This window comes from Schizosaccharomyces japonicus (genome assembly GCF_000149845.2).
Source record: "Schizosaccharomyces japonicus yFS275 unplaced genomic scaffold supercont5.3, whole genome shotgun sequence".
NCBI lineage: Eukaryota > Fungi > Ascomycota > Schizosaccharomycetes > Schizosaccharomycetales > Schizosaccharomycetaceae > Schizosaccharomyces > Schizosaccharomyces japonicus.
Window position 1 is genome coordinate 594,837 of NW_011627862.1, and position 15,699 is coordinate 610,535.

Consider the following 15,699-nt stretch of genomic DNA (forward strand, 5'->3'; position numbering starts at 1 on the left):
AATTGATGATCCCTAGGAGTATGCTCTGCACCAAGATCACCGATACAGAAACTACTTTATTGCAAATAGTAACAGTGTCATAACCCGAAGGTTCATCAACTTGGTGTTCCTGCACATCATGCTTTTGACCATGTAACTCGGTTCCAACAAACGATTCTGCGACATGGTCTGTGAATGCAAGAAATATAATTATAAAGTTCAAGGCTTCAACACACACAAAGTGGCGACATTCCAAAACAATGTATTATTTAATTTACCTAGCTGTCACCTTTCTACATATCTTTCTCTATAATCATCATGTACTTTCCTAATGTTACGGAATTTCGGTAGGGGTGACAATTTGCTACTTTTGTTTTTGTCGGTTACTGAATTATAATAATTTGAGCCTTTTTTCGCTACTGAACTTTCTTTGGTCGGTGCTTTTTGGAAAGTGTCACTAGTTTTCTGTGTCTGATAAATGTTTCTGTTCATATTTGGTGCTCTCCTGTCTCATTTATACAAATGCAAATGTATCCATTGCTAAATGGATAAATCACTAAAACTTAATCGAATATGCGAAGGTACCGCAAAAGCATACTTTGCAAACTAGCAATTGCAAAAGAGAATTAATGGAGAATAGTATCTTTTATTAGTGTGCCGCGCTATATATAAAATACCTAACTTGCTGATCAATCATCGCACAGTCAATTCATCTGTGTTGCTCACCATGCCTGTAGGACCGGGCCATGGCTTACCTACCACGTTCTTGATGCCAAAATGAGGATTTGGTATTTTACCTCTGTATAATTTTTTTTAATCGGAGAACCACAATATCTTTAAAATTTCTTGCTAATTGAGAGACCTTTAATAACGAAAAGTATAAATTTAAAAGTTTTCATATCTAATTGCTCTCTCACATATGAACCCCACGGTCACATTTTTTACGTATGTTTGACTTTACAATGGCTATACTAGTCGCGACACATGCTGAATAGAAAATGTACTCTGTTCATATATTGGAACGATGCTAGAACACATAAATCCAGCTTTAAACTTTGCTGGTGACCAGTCCTTTGGTTTACAACGTCTTAAATTTAAGTAAATGTGAATTTATATTTAATACTGTTTTCATCAAAGATTGGATCATTTTTAAAAAAGCAAGCATCGATACTTCCAACTGAATATTTAGTTGCAGACAATATATATATATACATATATATACATTATATCCATTGAAATCTTCAAGAAACCTTATCATGGACCCTGCCCTTGTCAATCGAATGAATCAAGAACGCATCCAACATACGAGAGTCCGTCTTTTATGATACCAATAAAGCATCTATAGCTACTTTATGTTCGACAAACGAGAAAGTAGAATACTATACAATCAACATCAATGTCCAAGCATTCAGTTTAAATTGCGTTTGGCAATTTGATACTTAGGGTTTCGGCCGCTCGCATTTTTTTTTAGAAAGTTATAAACCTTATTATAAAATGCGACAAGTTATTTGAAAAAGGTAACGTTCAAAAAAGTCTAAAGTATACGAAACCATTGTTATTTTAAACCGGTGTTCAGACGAATTTTAACTTAAATACCAGCACAACTCAAACGTTAACAAGACAACTTTTAACCGTTCACTAAGTAATTAAAAATCGCATTCTACTAACTGAATTCAACTCACTTACATTTACACCTAAAAAGTAACAGGCGACATTAATGATACCTTCGTCAATATTACAAGACCACGTTCAGTTAACGTGAAACCTCCTAAAAGTGCTCGTGTACTAGACTACGTTCTAACCAGTACCTTTCACCGATTGCACTCATTCATTAGAAAACAACTTGGTCAATCACACCGGCCGACTTCTTAGAAGCTAATCCTACAACTCCTACTGAAAAAACGAACAACCTCAACATGTAACATTTACACACTCTCTTTTACACTTCCCTCTATACTTACCAACACCAAACCCGTCCACAAAAGTATTTCTAACCATACCGACTACAACAAGGATATTATTGGTAAACGTGAAAGATGAACATATCGCACTTAAATAGCGTATTTTCTGGTCCACTCGCGTGCACTCAGCTCATAACGGGCTCTGTCTGTTTTGTAAACGTGAGCGATCTCTGGAACGAGAGGATCGTCTGGGTTGGGGTCCGTGAGCAGAGAGCAAATGGACAACAGAACCTTTGATATAGTAAGTGCCGGGGACCATTGGTCCCTCAGAATATCAAGGCAAATGCTGCCATTTGAGTTAATGTTAGGATGATAAATACGGGTAGTGAAGTTCACCTTTGGAGGCTTGAAGGGATAGTCAGTGGGGAAATGGATAGAAAGGAAAAAGACGCCGCCAGCGTAAGGGCTATCGGCAGGGCCCATAATTGTAGCTTGCCAGTGGAATAGATCATCACCGACGGGACCGGCAGAGCAGGAAGACGGTGGGTCCTTGCCAAGGTCCATGAGTTCACGGTTAATTCTTTTCAAAGCCATCCTTTGTCGGTTGTGTTTTTTTGGGTGATGAACGCCGAAGTGATGTGCTCTTGGTAGGTTCAGGACGCCGGTCGAAAAATGTATATAGTATTCTGTGTATCCGTGGTTCGAATCCTTCTGCACGCTTCTTTTTCATTCGCTGATGTGGCGATCCCCTGACACCGGCCAATCAGATCCGGTGGCGGGACAAGGGGCAGGGGTCATGTGGTTTGCCTCGGAACGGAGAAATGAAGAATAGTGAGAGTTAGTGAGTCTTTGAACAGCGACACAATATTTATTATTACGAAATTTAGCGAAATTTAGCGAGGCGAGGACGAGCGAGGTAGTGTGGTCACTCTTCGCTATATCATTTAACGTGCACTAGCGCGAACGAACGCATACGCACCCTCCAAATCGCCCACCTACCCCCACATAGCGTTAGGCATCACTATTCACAATTGTCTAGCAAAGGAGGAATCTGTATGGCAATGTATGGTGCTGAGCAGGAAAGCCCGCGGGACGACACTCCATTCAGGCTTGCCTAGAACTCGCCCAGATCAGGTTCGTCCGCGTCCAAGTCGGCTTCGGCCATCTCCTTGTCCATACGCTTACGGGCTTCTTCCAGACCCTTCAGCTCGCGCTTGTGAGCGTCCATGGGGAAACGCATGCTTTTCACACTGTCGTTGTGGAGGGCTAGACAAAACTTAATGCGCTCGTGGAAGGCCTCCTGAGGCTGCTGAGTCGAGTAAATGTCTACAGCCTCATTACTGGCCATGTAGCCCTGCTCGTGGTTGAGGGAAGCACCGATCACACCGTCACGAATAGCCTTGGCAACTACATACTCAGCACTTTCCTCGCTGTCAAGACCCAGCTTGAGACAAATGTCGCGCAACGAGATGCGGGAATAAGCCAACGAGATCATACGAAGACCCGTCTTGATAACGGTATGCCGCAGACGACAAATCAGACTGTACAGACCGTCTTCACGGAACTCGCTCTCGTACTTCGACAAGGCATCCGTGAATGCAGCAAGGTCACCGGCACGAACAGCCTGGCTGATGCGCAGATACGGTAAAAGCAAGTGCTCCAATGACTTTTGGCGGAAAAGACGGCGCTCAGGAATGTCTCCCATGAGCAACTGAACCACAATATGCAGCTTATAAACGGCCTGCAGAAATTGTGCAGCATACACGGTGTTGGGTGCCTTGCGAATAGCGCTCACCAAGTGCTCATGAGCAGTCGTGTAGTCGAGCTGGATGGCACGAATCCGTCCGATGTAGTACTGGTAACGGATGGCGAGGTTGTTGCCTGCGTCCGTGGGCAATGTAGTTTTGGAAATAAGTCGATCGGCTTGGTCGTACAAATTGTACTGGATATAGTTTCGCAGCAATAGCGTCAGCACCATGGCCTGTGTCTCTGTGTCATGACGTAGAGTTGCAGTTCTGTGAACGGAAAGCAACGTCTCACGGCATTCAGACGAGGAGTTGCATCTCTCGGAAAAGAGTGTGAAGTAAAAGTACAGCTTCGCAGCAATCTGGTCCAGCGTACGACGATTGAATCCTTGTAATTCATCAATTGTCTTTTTCATAAACACATAGCCAATATCATAATGTTTGTAGTGATAAAGATGGACTCCCATAAGCAACTTTAAGTACATATTGACCTCTGTCACTAATGCAGACTGGTCTGGACTTGATTCCTTTGCTGATTTGTCTTCATCCATCATCGTTGCATCGTCGTTTCCGTCTTCTTGTTCAAACAGGCGTAAAAGTTCATTACGAGTAGCAGTATCGCCGCCATAGTATTTCTTTATAAGTTCCCTGAACGATTTAGCGTTCAGTTTTTTACTAATGTCACATGTAGTACGAAGTACACGGTACACGAGACGCGACTCTCTTTGACTCGTAGCTTTTTTTAAGGCTTCTACGTTTACTTGTACATCTAAAACCAATTAGTAATTCATATCCAGGTGTACAGAATTGCTTTTCGTTACCGTACCTTCAACAACGCTTCTTTTTTCCACACTCTTCGTCTCAGAGCTCATTTTTTCGACAAAAGGTTCCTTCTCCGAATTTTTCCTTTTAATACGAATCCTCGTTTGACAGGTGAACCTATTATATGCTCAAATTCGAGTTGAATACTCCCGTTGAGCTCTTTAAGGGAATGGGTTGGTATGTGGTAAGTCCAGCTGGAGACGAGTCGTGTATTAGTCACCCGCACACACACCAAAGTGATAGAAGAATAATAAAGCAGTTAGTTGTTAGCTACGGCAATTATTAAATGAATATATGTGATGGTGAGTTAAAATGGAGAGAGTACGAAAGCACGGAGTTGCCATTTTTTGTTGATAATAAATTGGGTGAAGCAAACAATAGACGGTAAACAACAGTGGTTGGGTTTTTTTTTCATACACTGCTTCAATGCTAGTTACGAGCATTGAGCTGAGCTTGGTTTGCGTTCTCGTTTTATATAATTTTTGTGTCGTCTTCAATGATGGTTTCACTTCATCCGGATTTACAAAGCAAATGGAAATGGCTTTGCTAATTTAACGTCTACCCGCTGAGTCTCTCTTCCTGCCTCACATTTCCTTTTCCTCCCTAAACTATCGCGTCGAATTGAGTTATTCATGCGAAAGGTTAAAGCTTGTATTCTATGCTATAGCTGCTTGGTAGTACATTCATTAAATGAATAATGGATCAAATGTTATGACTAAACATTTGAGACGTCAATAAAGACGCGTCATTCTATAAGACGCTTTTTTTCTGAAGGATGCAGGAGGGTAAAAGGATACATAGGTTACCGACAACACATCAAAAGGTGGAAAAAGGGGGCAGATGGAAAACATGCTTACAACTCATCGACACCCTCGTTAGAAGAGGGATTCGATTGTGTTGATTGTTGCGACAGCTGTAGAACTTGCTGAGGTTGACGGATGCTCTCGGGACGGGCTTCCTCTTTATGCAACTCGTGTTCTAAAAGATCGTGGATCTCATCGTCGTACGTTGTCCACTCAGTGACTTGACGACGGGCACGATCCAGCTTCTTTTCCTTGGTTAAAGGGTTTTGACACAAGTCGATTGTCTTGGCTTTCTTCAAGCTTTCGTCGCTACACCATGTTTCACACCAAAGCCATTCTTGCGGTAAAGAATAAATGGGGATCATGCGCTGTAAATGGTTAGGCAGATCTTGATCCAAATTTGACAAAGATTCTGGATCAGCAGATAAAAGTTGGTATTGACGACGCAGTAAATCACCGGCTCCCATGTGACGGAAACGATCCAAGTCGACAACATATAATGCACTAATGTGGTACTTCATGCCGCGCAAATACTTCTTCCAGTAACCTTGCTTCCAAAAACGGAATCCCTCCATTTCAGTGCGAGAGTCACACATGGGTGTGTATGCGTATGGTGCTCCCTTCAAATCAAGATCCATCAATTCCTTTAAATCAGCGCGGACAATTTGGTCGGCGTCAACAAAGATAACCTTCTCCAAATCCAATGGGAACAAAACATCCAAGAACAAGATCTTGTAACCCCAAATCTCTCGTTGCTTCTCCGTTTGCTTGCGAAGCCAATGGGGCCAGTTGTAGGTCACAAACTCGTACTTGAACTTGTATTTTTCTGCCAAAATTGCAATGTCTCGTTTAAATGATGGCGACAAAAAGTTCTCAATAAACCAAAACTTAACTGTATGCTTCGTGTGTTCCATAACACTTCTGGTCATAATGTAAATGAACCGTTCATACAAATGCCCACTGGCGAGAGAGAAGATATTAATTTCCGCATGCTCATCTTTTTGTGCACCTCTAAACGGACGAAGAAGCTTGTTCAGGAATTTATGTGAAGGCGCATCAGGCTTCAAGACATCCTCATTTTCGTAACCAGGATTTCTTGAAACTGTGGGATGCAGAATAACACCCTCAAAGCCGGAAATCGTGAGAGAGTTGTCGGTGGTACCATGATTCACACCATCAATGCTGAAAATCTCCTCCGAACGTCCAGACTTAGGCGCAATTGTAAATATACCGGGATTACCCTTAAGTTGAAAATAGCCATAATTAGCTAAGACAATGGTATCCGTTTTATAAGAACCGTCTTTGTTACTTAACAAAACCTGCATACCACGAGGAGGTCTTCCAGACTGTCTCTCAGTTGAATATCCTTGAACGAGGATGTTCTTCAACTCATAAGTGGCTGTCAACGGAGTCAAGTTTTCGTTCGACTCTGTATGTGGAAGTTTAACATTATACAAATCCAACTGCACATCCTTCTGCATAACAACCCAAGCGTCTCTAGTTTCAAGATCCATTGTTAAGAGAACATCGGCAGGCAGGTTATCAAAAATAACGCTTGGAGGAACCATATTACCTTGCTCATCAAATTGGGGTACCGACGCAATGGAGTATCGATAGTAACGTTTCAGCGGAAGCTCCTCTAGTTTTTGTTGAGGGTTCAAAATAACCATAATAAAGACGCTGTTCATTTTAGAGAGCGTCTCGAGGAAAACCGACAGTTTTTGTGCTTCTGCTGAAAGAGGGTTAATGATAGCAACTACACTGTACATGGCCGTTTCCACGTCACCATAAGAAAATGTAGCATGCTGTTTAAGTTTATCGACATAAGAGTCCCGAGGGAACGACATTTGCGTTTGTCCATACCCAACAGCTTGGAAGGGTCTCGTCTTCAACTCCTTCAGATATGAACTAAGGAAGGGGAGACATACTCGTGGATTCTTAATCAAATCTTCTAAAATCTCCACAAAATTGTTGCGCTCGATATATGCCAATTCAGCAAGATCATCAACATTCAAACTGTCAGGGCTAAGCGGTGTGATTAAACGTCCGTTCATTAGGATACCAGTTTCATGTTCAGAAACACCAATAATGCTGACAAGCTTAAGGTATTTCTCCATTAGTTCTTTAGTTTCCGCTTTGACCTTGTGTTCGGGTTGATACAAATCATATAAATCCTCGAGTTGGCTCAGTCGAGGGGCAATTCTTGCTTTAACACGTTCAACGAGTTGAAGAGAAACCGAGTCGGTTGTGTTAGAGTTAGGCAACAAAACAACAGAGATATCACTCACGTCCTGTTGCAATTCTTCCAGCGTTGTTATAAAGGTACCAAACTCGGGCGCAGAAAAATCAGTGATCAACCAAAGAGTGATTGGAGCACTTTTCCGTCCAAAAAGCAACACATCATTTAATGTGAGACCCAATGAGTTTAAGGAAGCCTGAAGATTCACATTTCGTTGTACATTTTTGGAGGAAGGATACACAAGTGCATTACGCTTGGGTAAAGCATCAGACAATGCAAAGTCAAGCAGATCATCATCATCAGTAAGTTTGTACATAGCGACTGCTGTCTGCACTTGGGGAATATCCTCAATGAAGATACCCAACATATTTTGGTGAAAATCATTACCATAGTCAATGATACGGCCATTAACAATAATATCCCTATTGTGAGGATCAATACTAAGACGATTCATCCATGAATTACTGTTGGCCATTAAAGCGTCGAAAAATGGTGAGTAGAGAATATTATGAAGGGAATCAAGAGACTCATCATCCCTCAACAAAGGAGGCATATGCTTCTCAACTAAAGACCAGACATCAGTCTTGTCATCCTCTTGCAAACAGTTCAATAAAAAGGACAGTGCAGTATCGATGTCTGCCTCGTTGCGAAGGAAGTGGAAGGCTCGACATAATACCTGACCCACAACATTATCTCCGGAAGCACGACAAACCATACCAGTTTGGATGGGAATTACGCGTTGCGTTGTCATGAGCAAGTCACGAACAAACTGTGCGCTGATGGAGCTACTGGGATCCACTGGGTATATCACAGTGTGTAACTGTTTGCGAACCATATGTAATTGTCCAGGATATAAGGGACGCAAAAAGTTTTGAACCTCCGTAGGCCATTCGGAATATCGAGGATCATTTTCCAAATCATTCGCCCAAACGATGACATTTCCACCTTCGGTATCATCGCGGTAGTCAAACTTGGGGAGAACAATTTCGTTACTGTCACGTCCAAACTTATCACTGCAAAGTACTTGCTGAGCTTCGTGGGGAGATAATCCAAGTTTTTTCAAGTCATTCACAATCGCCCGTTCCGAACGGAGCATTGAGAGAAGGGAAAAAGCGTCTAATTCATTCACATCCACGGGAATACCATTGAAAGAAACGATATTGGTTCCCTCGGGAATAATTCGCTCCTGAAACGCGGTGATATTTTCAATAAACTGCTTGTTCAACTGTTCGCCAGCAATCTTGTGTGCATAAAGAGGGAAATCCTGACTAAGTTTGCGAAGGACAGTCAAGGGATCTTCCTGCTGGGAGATATACTGTGCCGTTAATGAGCCAAGTTGTTCAAGTTGCTCTTCCGGAACAGCCTCTAAGTTATCATCAAGATCAGCAAACAGCTTCTGTTCGTTATCGGTAGAAACAGAGCCGGCTTCTTGTGAAGAAATTTTGACTTCACGGTCGTCTACAACTAGATAGTCTGTGCGTTTAAGTGAGGCGTGAGCACCGAAACCAGCAACACGCAAAGGCTCCTCAGTCGTTTTAGGAGATGGTGAATAGCGAATCACATAACGAATTTTGCAAGACTCCGCAAGAGGCATAAGCTGCTTATGGAAGCCGGCGAATTCGACTCCAAAGTCCGTGACAGCAATGACAGTAGGAGTCTCGACCGAACAGTCATCATACACATAATCCAAATTATTTTTCTCATAAACATTAATTTTAGGAATGCTGCTGAAGGACGTAGGAACCTTGCACGAGGGACCGTCTCTTCCAAGTATCCAAGAATTGCATTCAACATTCTTCTCATCAACTAGACTGTGGAAAGCAGCCAGCTTTGGCGCGCCAGAAGAGAGTGCGAGTGCGAACTGGAAACTACTAAGCGTTTCGTCATCAAGGACATTTTCATTTTGCAATCGTATTAACAGGTCATCATATGCAGCCTTGGGGCTTGAAGACTCTAATGGACGATCAGACACGCTATTGAGAAACCAGTAGAATGCTTCAGGGCTTTCAGCATGCAATGTTTCCGCAAAAAGAGCCAAATAAGACGGCTTGGAAAACACAGCTTCCAACCCAATTTCAAGAGGCCGTGCGCCTAAGCAAAGAGAGATCCCGCTCGAAAGGAATAGTAGCAGTGATTTCCACCGCATTTTTGGGTGTTTTAAGTTACAGCAGGAGCAGAATTCCAGCCGGAATGTGTTTTGCTGTGGTCAGGTTTAGTAAGTCAAGATTCCCCGAAGGGTGGTAGCGAGCACTAGTAAAGTTAGTGCGTGAAGAAATGCTTTAGTAAAACGTGTTACACGTCAATATTGCATTCAGTATTAGAATAAATTACTCATTGCTGTTCGAAGAGTTCTTTTATAACAAATTGTACTTTAGTTAGTAAAACATTCAATGTCACTGAACAAAACAAGGTCAGGGAAAGTTAAGTTAAACCTTGACTACAAGTACTACAATACAGCTGTTAAAGAACTATGATGATTTCATTAAAGGAACGTGGGGTAATATGCATTTAAGTGTTATGGAATAAGCAAGCAGTGTTATTCACAACTGCCTGTCACAAATATACTGAACAAGCAAGAAAACTCACTCAGAGGATCGTATTTGCAACATTGACCTAAGCGCTGTGTGCTTTTTTAACGCGCAGTTTAACAATATTCATGGACTTTAGCACTGTGTAGAAAACGAGCGACAGGGCACTAGCGAACCCGAATAAAAGGACCTTTTCGTGCGTAGAAAGATACTCAAGAAGAGGATAGGCGTAGAACTTGTTGCGGACGTAGCACCGTTCAACCCAATAATAATAACCGGCAGTGATAAGAACGAAGAAGACGCCGAAATGTTTGACTGGGGCTTTGAATGGCGGAGACAGAAAGAAATAGTCAAACAGAAGAAAAATAGTAGGGAAAATATGAACGCTCAAGTCAAAAATGAGCGGTGCAGGCTCGAATTCGTCAGGTCTCAAGAGTCCACGATCATACAGCGCAATACCCCAGTACAGAAACGAAACCAGCATTTCCAAAGGGCAACATACGTATTGCAATAATAGTTTAATCTCATATAACACCTTAGAAAGAAAGATGTCAGACAAACTGGCTGTAACTCCTGTGATCAGAGACAACAGTAAAGACAAAACGGTCCTAAAGATCGTTAGAATGACCAGAACTCATGCAATTGTTTACAGCTGAATGAACGTACAAATGCTGGAAGAAAGATCCATAAGAAAAAAGGATGATCTCATTGCCATTTCTAAACATCCAAAAGAAGGACCATAGAAAAGAAGTAACTGAAGTTAAATGAATTGCAAGTGATAGCCCACGAGAAGGTGAGCTTAAGATCGTTCTGTAAAGCATAAATTGCTTGTTCTGTATGTTTTCACTCATTTTGTAACGTAGTCGACTAGTTCTAGTGTATCTAATATGGTATGTTTCGTTCAACTTAAAGGCATATATGATATGCCGTACCGAAGAACGGCGGAAATCATCATGAAGATGAGTCAGAATACAATGGAAAACTCGTCAATTAAGAAACGGTTTACCACTTTTGACTACATTCTGTATAAATAAGTCTCTCTTTAGTATAGTTGCAATCAGTGATTCAATTATTATTAAGTTCTTCTGTACCGGAAATCAAAGGTCAACAAGCGACGAATTGTACATGAAACTTCATGAAAATGTTTTTGAGGGTTGTAAACAAGAGCACTCAGCAAGAGTGTACGTCTACGTAGGGTAAATCGTATTTCGACCTCTAACGGAGAATAAAGACCAGGATGAGTTCATATGGCGACATAACTTGAATTAGAAGAAACGACGTCCCCGAGCAGTTGCACCAACATTAGAGACCTTGCACACACAACACAATTGTCCTGCATATTTGGGAAGGTAAGCAGCTCCGCAAAGGGGGCAGGTCACTTGCGAGGAAGAAGGATACAAAATAGACAAGCTAGCAGCGCAAGCATATATTTCCGAGTTGAAGTCGATATCAAGCTCAACTTCATCATGTGGGTTTCTATCACCGAGCAAAATAGCACGATTGGCCTGTTCACAAAAAGAGTTAGTAAACATTTAGATAAATAAGCATTGGCTAAAACATACAGCTTGTTTTGCGGACTCAGACGATGTGATTTCCAGAAGTCTCTTGCCCAAGAACGCGGCAGTCTTGAAATTTTTCTGCTTGTGAGCCAAGTTAATGGCTAATCTGAGTGCAATGGTTGAATGCACGGGCTGCATATTGGCAGCGGCAAACAGAACGCTAAGTTCCAGAGCACGTTTTGCGTCCTCATCCTTCATCTCACGACGAGCCAATTCACAAGACAAAGCGACGACATAACTGCGGCACTCGTCGATAAGGGTTGAAAGCTAATATTTTGTTAGACACACAGTACTTTCTCCATAAAACACTTACGTTCTCAGCCTCTTCCTTGTCCTCAGCAACAGTCAAGATCAAAATGTGAATAAGCTTAATAAACAGCTCACGAGCTTCAGTAATTTTGTTCTCCTTAAACAGACGGTAAGCATCGCTGAGCTCATTAGCCTCACAAGAGGAGTAATTGCGAGCAATGAATGGCAGCGTCTTCAAACGATCAAACTCACTTTCCTTGTTTCGTCTCAGATAAACAGTGAGGGGTTCCAAAGTGTCAAACATAGGAGCATACACACGAGCCGCTTGGAAGATTTCCAAAAAGCGGTCCTTTAATGGTGCAAAATTGACGGCACCAACTTGTTGGTTCAAAGCCTTCATTGCACCCTCAAAATCACCAGCAGCAATATGATCAGCTGCCAGAGGGGAGTTGCGTTTCCACAAATCCACCTCCTCAAGATTGACAGCAGAAGCGTCATCAGCAGTGATGGCAACAAGCTCTTCATCCAAAGGAATGTCTTCGACTTCCCAACCATCCTCAGCTTGTTCCTCATCCTGCTCAAGTGCTTCAGCCTCTTCGTCATCGGAAAGAGCTTGTTCTGTGTCTTGAAACTCATCCTCTGACTCTCCAGCAGTGACCATGTCCATGGGTTCTTGGATGATGAGTTGCTCCATTTTCTCTTGCAGAAGCCTTTCAAAAGTGGCCTCTGAGCTACTTTTCAAAGGCCAGTTCTCCTCAAACGTGGATTTAACAACGGTTGGTGTAGTGAAACGTGCGCCCAGAGTGGGCATCTTAATTTTGTCTTCAGTCATATCAGTTTCGGCAAGAATTTCGTTAGCGATCTCCTCCAAACCATTAGATTTAGCAGTAAGATAAGCAAGAGGCTTCATGTTGCATTGTACGAGCAGTCGAACACGTTGCTCGGCATCGTTAGTATACAGAGAATTGTGGAATGTGCTCAAATAATCACCACGCTTCTCTGCGATGGCTGCCATTTTTTGAAGCTTGTCTTGGTTGCCTGTAGTGAGGTACAAAAAGGAAAGACGCTCAAAATTACGCAACTTCTGATAGGCAACCTCTGCAATTCTGTGATTTCCATAGTTCAAACTTTCCGAGGCTAAACGGCTCCACACCTCCGGACGGTCAATGGTTCGAGCAAGATCAAGAGCAACGCTCATATTTCCACACTCGAGTGCAAGCTCAAAACGAGTGGAAGGGTCTTCAACGAATTGCAAAGCAATTTCGGGGTAGCCCTTCTTTTGAAGGTAGGAAATGATAGACTGACCGATGAGATCAGAGGTCTGGAAAAGCTGCAAAACCTTTTCGTAGTCTTTCTTCAACAAAGCAAGCTTAAACAAATACTCTGTAGGATCAATCTCAAGCGTAATGGGTTCAGCACTACGAGTAAGTGCGTACACAGTTGAGCCCTTCACCTTAGTCAAGTAAACTGTTGACTCTAAAGTTTGGATGATACCAGTATCGCCTGAAAGGAGAGCGAATTTGAGGTGGTCTAAAGTGGTATACAGCAAAATATTGTTGTCTTGCCAGATGGCACTTTTGATGCGAATTGTCTCATGAATCGTAGTAACCTCCTTCAGATCCTTCGTCACAATTTTAATGTAATGCTTTGAGAGCAAGGCAATCTGAGAGTTGTCGTGAGACCACGCAGCATACTTGACCTTGCGAAATTTGAGGGAATTGGTAATCTTGGCACGTTGGAGGTCATACAAGCAGACATGATTCTCAGAAAACAGTAAAATGTTGCCGACACCAGCATAGCAAATGTCATTGGGCTTGATACTGTCGACTTGAAGCACCTTTGTCGTTTTGTTCGAAAGATCTTTCAATTCAAGAACACTCTCCTCCTTTTTAAACACAACAAACCGGTTCCGAGCGACAAAAATTGCATTGTCACCCTTATCGCGGATGTTGGTGTCGGATTTGTTTCGATTAGAGAGACCGACAAGCTCGTAAGTACCTTCATCGGCGGTAGACGTAACGAGAGCAAGCTTTTCAGCGGGATTGTAAGAGAGGGTACGGGGAGGAATCCAGGAACTGCCCAACTCCTTGACGGAATCGAGGGCATTCGATGTGCCGCGCATTAAATCATAAGAAACAATGGACTTTTCCTTGTTAACATAAAAGAGAGTGTTGATGTTAAGTGCATAAGCCGGACGCTCGCGCTCAAGCTTGAAAACCATGACACCGCTATCATGGCCCGTAGCAAAGAGATTAAGCTTGGGATGGCAAGTGATGAACCAGAAACGGTCATTCTCGCGGCGGAACGTCTTCACGGCCACACGTCTATTCAAGTCCCACACACGAAGCGTTTTATCTTCGCTCACCGAAAGGATTAAATCTTGGTAGGGGTGGAAGATACAGCAAGAAACGTTGTTGTAATGGCCGCGGCACGTGTCCACTTGCCAGGCTTTTGAGGCAGTCATCCGCCAAAGCTTCACAAGACGGTCATCGCCGGCAGAAATAATTAAAGGCAAGGTAGGGTGAAAAGCGCACCAGTTGACACCACGGTCGTGTCCTTCAAGCACAAACTTAACAACTGCATCCGTGCTGCCAAACAGGTCGTTGGAGATGGAGCTGTGAGACTGGGTGAGCTGGTCTTCCAGTGATAAACTGATAGGAGTAGCATGCTTCTTTCTCAGACCGCTAATGTCCCAAACACGGACAGTTTGATCTAAACTGGCACTCACAATAAGGTCCTCCTTAGGGTGGAAGGCTGCACACATAACATAATGCGAGTGACCCGTCAAAATAGCGATACAGTTACGAGACTGCCAGTTCCAGATACGAATTGTCTGGTCATCAGAACACGACAGAATCCAAGGGTACTCGTGGTGAAATGTACAAACACGGACATAGTCCATGTGACCACATAGCGAGAAGAGAAGCTTCTTCGTCTTGTAATTCCAAACATTAACTTTATAGTCGTCACCACCAGATACGAAAAGAGGTTGAGTGGGATGGAAAGCAATTCCACGGACAGGTCCGTCATGTCCGTCGAACCGCTCCAAAAGCGTTCCCATTCTGTAGTCCCACAGTTGGATTGTACCATTGTGCAGAGAGGTCAAAAGCCATGGCTGAGTCGGATGAAATGCGATGCCCTTGGCCCGAGAGGACTTGGACTCAAACTTTGTTAGCATCTGCATTTTGACAGATTTGTTAGGCAAAAGTGAGGTTCAGTTGCGAATCCACTCTACCGGTACTTCGTTGTGTGTGGTTGAGGTTGCGTCCACGAGGAACCCAGGTGCAGGCACCAGGGCAGAAGCGCTGGGAAGGGTGAGGCAGAAGAGGAGAATAGGGAGGACGACGATGGAGTGTGGTATTGCAGGATTACGAATGTTAGAGGGCAACTGAAAAAAAGTTACCGCAACCTCGCTAGACTACGAACAGAGGGCTGTACAACTGTTTATTTGTTCATTCTCGTTATGTGGTTTAATGAGTTACATTGTGCATTCATCTGGAAGCTGCAGAGGTCTACGGAAGAAGAGGAGAGAGAAATGAAGCTACAGCGAAAAAGATGCAGCGATGCGAACGTGCCGAATTAACGAGACTCTCAGCACCACGGCCTTAACATGTACAACCGGAAGTTTTAAAACGCGTCAGCAGGACACCTCAAGGTACAAGCACAACAGATACAATACGCGAACTTACATTCACTATACCTAACAACCAACAACACTGACCAAAACAGTACACTACACCACCAGTCATTCCCGTCACATCGCCTGAAGCAGCAAGGCCACTACAGTCGATGAGAAGAGGAATTTTACACGTCAGAATACACCAGCTGCCCTACACGACGGGACCGTCCAGGGGACGAGAAACCAGAGGTGTAA

At 43.1% G+C, this 15,699-nt stretch overlaps 5 protein-coding genes across 5 annotated transcripts; all 5 read right to left on the reverse strand.

Annotated features, from left to right (window-relative positions):
• Window positions 1-1,911: 1,911 nt before the first annotated feature.
• Window positions 1,912-2,579, reverse strand: SJAG_04573 (ubiquitin conjugating enzyme Ubc4). Its single transcript, XM_002175628.2, has one exon. It carries the CDS (start codon window positions 2,472-2,474, stop codon window positions 2,031-2,033), a length of 444 nt encoding a protein of 147 aa, XP_002175664.1. The 5' UTR covers window positions 2,475-2,579; the 3' UTR covers window positions 1,912-2,030.
• A 144-nt stretch (window positions 2,580-2,723) lies between these two features.
• On the reverse strand, window positions 2,724-4,678 carry SJAG_04572 (19S proteasome regulatory subunit Rpn3). Its single transcript, XM_002175627.2, has 2 exons — window positions 4,452-4,678; window positions 2,724-4,394 (listed from the first exon to the last, which is right to left on the reverse strand). The coding sequence occupies exons 1-2, from the start codon at window positions 4,495-4,497 to the stop codon at window positions 2,995-2,997; spliced, it is 1,446 nt and encodes a 481-aa protein (XP_002175663.1). The 5' UTR covers window positions 4,498-4,678; the 3' UTR covers window positions 2,724-2,994.
• A 327-nt stretch (window positions 4,679-5,005) lies between these two features.
• Window positions 5,006-9,741, reverse strand: SJAG_04571 (UDP-glucose-glycoprotein glucosyltransferase Gpt1). The gene has a single exon (XM_002175626.2). The coding sequence runs from the start codon at window positions 9,633-9,635 to the stop codon at window positions 5,301-5,303; it is 4,335 nt and encodes a 1,444-aa protein (XP_002175662.1). The 5' UTR covers window positions 9,636-9,741; the 3' UTR covers window positions 5,006-5,300.
• Window positions 9,742-9,947: 206 nt separating this feature from the next.
• On the reverse strand, window positions 9,948-10,886 carry SJAG_04570 (fungal protein). The gene is made up of 2 exons (XM_002175625.2): window positions 10,684-10,886; window positions 9,948-10,625 (listed from the first exon to the last, which is right to left on the reverse strand). The coding sequence occupies exons 1-2, from the start codon at window positions 10,866-10,868 to the stop codon at window positions 10,103-10,105; spliced, it is 708 nt and encodes a 235-aa protein (XP_002175661.2). The 5' UTR covers window positions 10,869-10,886; the 3' UTR covers window positions 9,948-10,102.
• A 131-nt stretch (window positions 10,887-11,017) lies between these two features.
• Window positions 11,018-15,099, reverse strand: SJAG_04569 (coatomer alpha subunit). Its single transcript, XM_002175624.2, has 3 exons — window positions 11,890-15,099; window positions 11,580-11,843; window positions 11,018-11,522 (listed from the first exon to the last, which is right to left on the reverse strand). Exons 1-3 carry the CDS (start codon window positions 15,007-15,009, stop codon window positions 11,283-11,285), a joined length of 3,624 nt encoding a protein of 1,207 aa, XP_002175660.1. The 5' UTR covers window positions 15,010-15,099; the 3' UTR covers window positions 11,018-11,282.
• Window positions 15,100-15,699: the final 600 nt, after the last annotated feature.

Bases quoted from the DNA above. Each gene is read 5' to 3' on its own strand.
- SJAG_04573 (XM_002175628.2), bottom strand. From the start codon at position 2,474: ATGGCTTTGAAAAGAATTAACCGTGAACTCATGGACCTTGGCAAGGAC.
- SJAG_04570 (XM_002175625.2), bottom strand. From the start codon at position 10,868: ATGAGTGAAAACATACAGAACAAGCAATTTATGCTTTACAGAACGATC. The intron at 10,626-10,683 runs GTACGTTCATTC...AACGATCTTTAG, and splicing joins GGATCTTTCTTCCAGCATTT to GACCGTTTTGTCTTTACTGT.
- SJAG_04572 (XM_002175627.2), bottom strand. From the start codon at position 4,497: ATGAGCTCTGAGACGAAGAGTGTGGAAAAAAGAAGCGTTGTTGAAG. The intron at 4,395-4,451 runs GTACGGTAACGA...AATTGGTTTTAG, and splicing joins AAAAAGAAGCGTTGTTGAAG to ATGTACAAGTAAACGTAGAA.
- SJAG_04571 (XM_002175626.2), bottom strand. From the start codon at position 9,635: ATGCGGTGGAAATCACTGCTACTATTCCTTTCGAGCGGGATCTCTCTT.
- SJAG_04569 (XM_002175624.2), bottom strand. From the start codon at position 15,009: ATGCAGATGCTAACAAAGTTTGAGTCCAAGTCCTCTCGGGCCAAGGGC. The intron at 11,844-11,889 runs GTAAGTGTTTTA...ACAAAATATTAG, and splicing joins ACAAGGAAGAGGCTGAGAAC to CTTTCAACCCTTATCGACGA. The intron at 11,523-11,579 runs GTATGTTTTAGC...TTTTGTGAACAG, and splicing joins CTGAGTCCGCAAAACAAGCT to GCCAATCGTGCTATTTTGCT.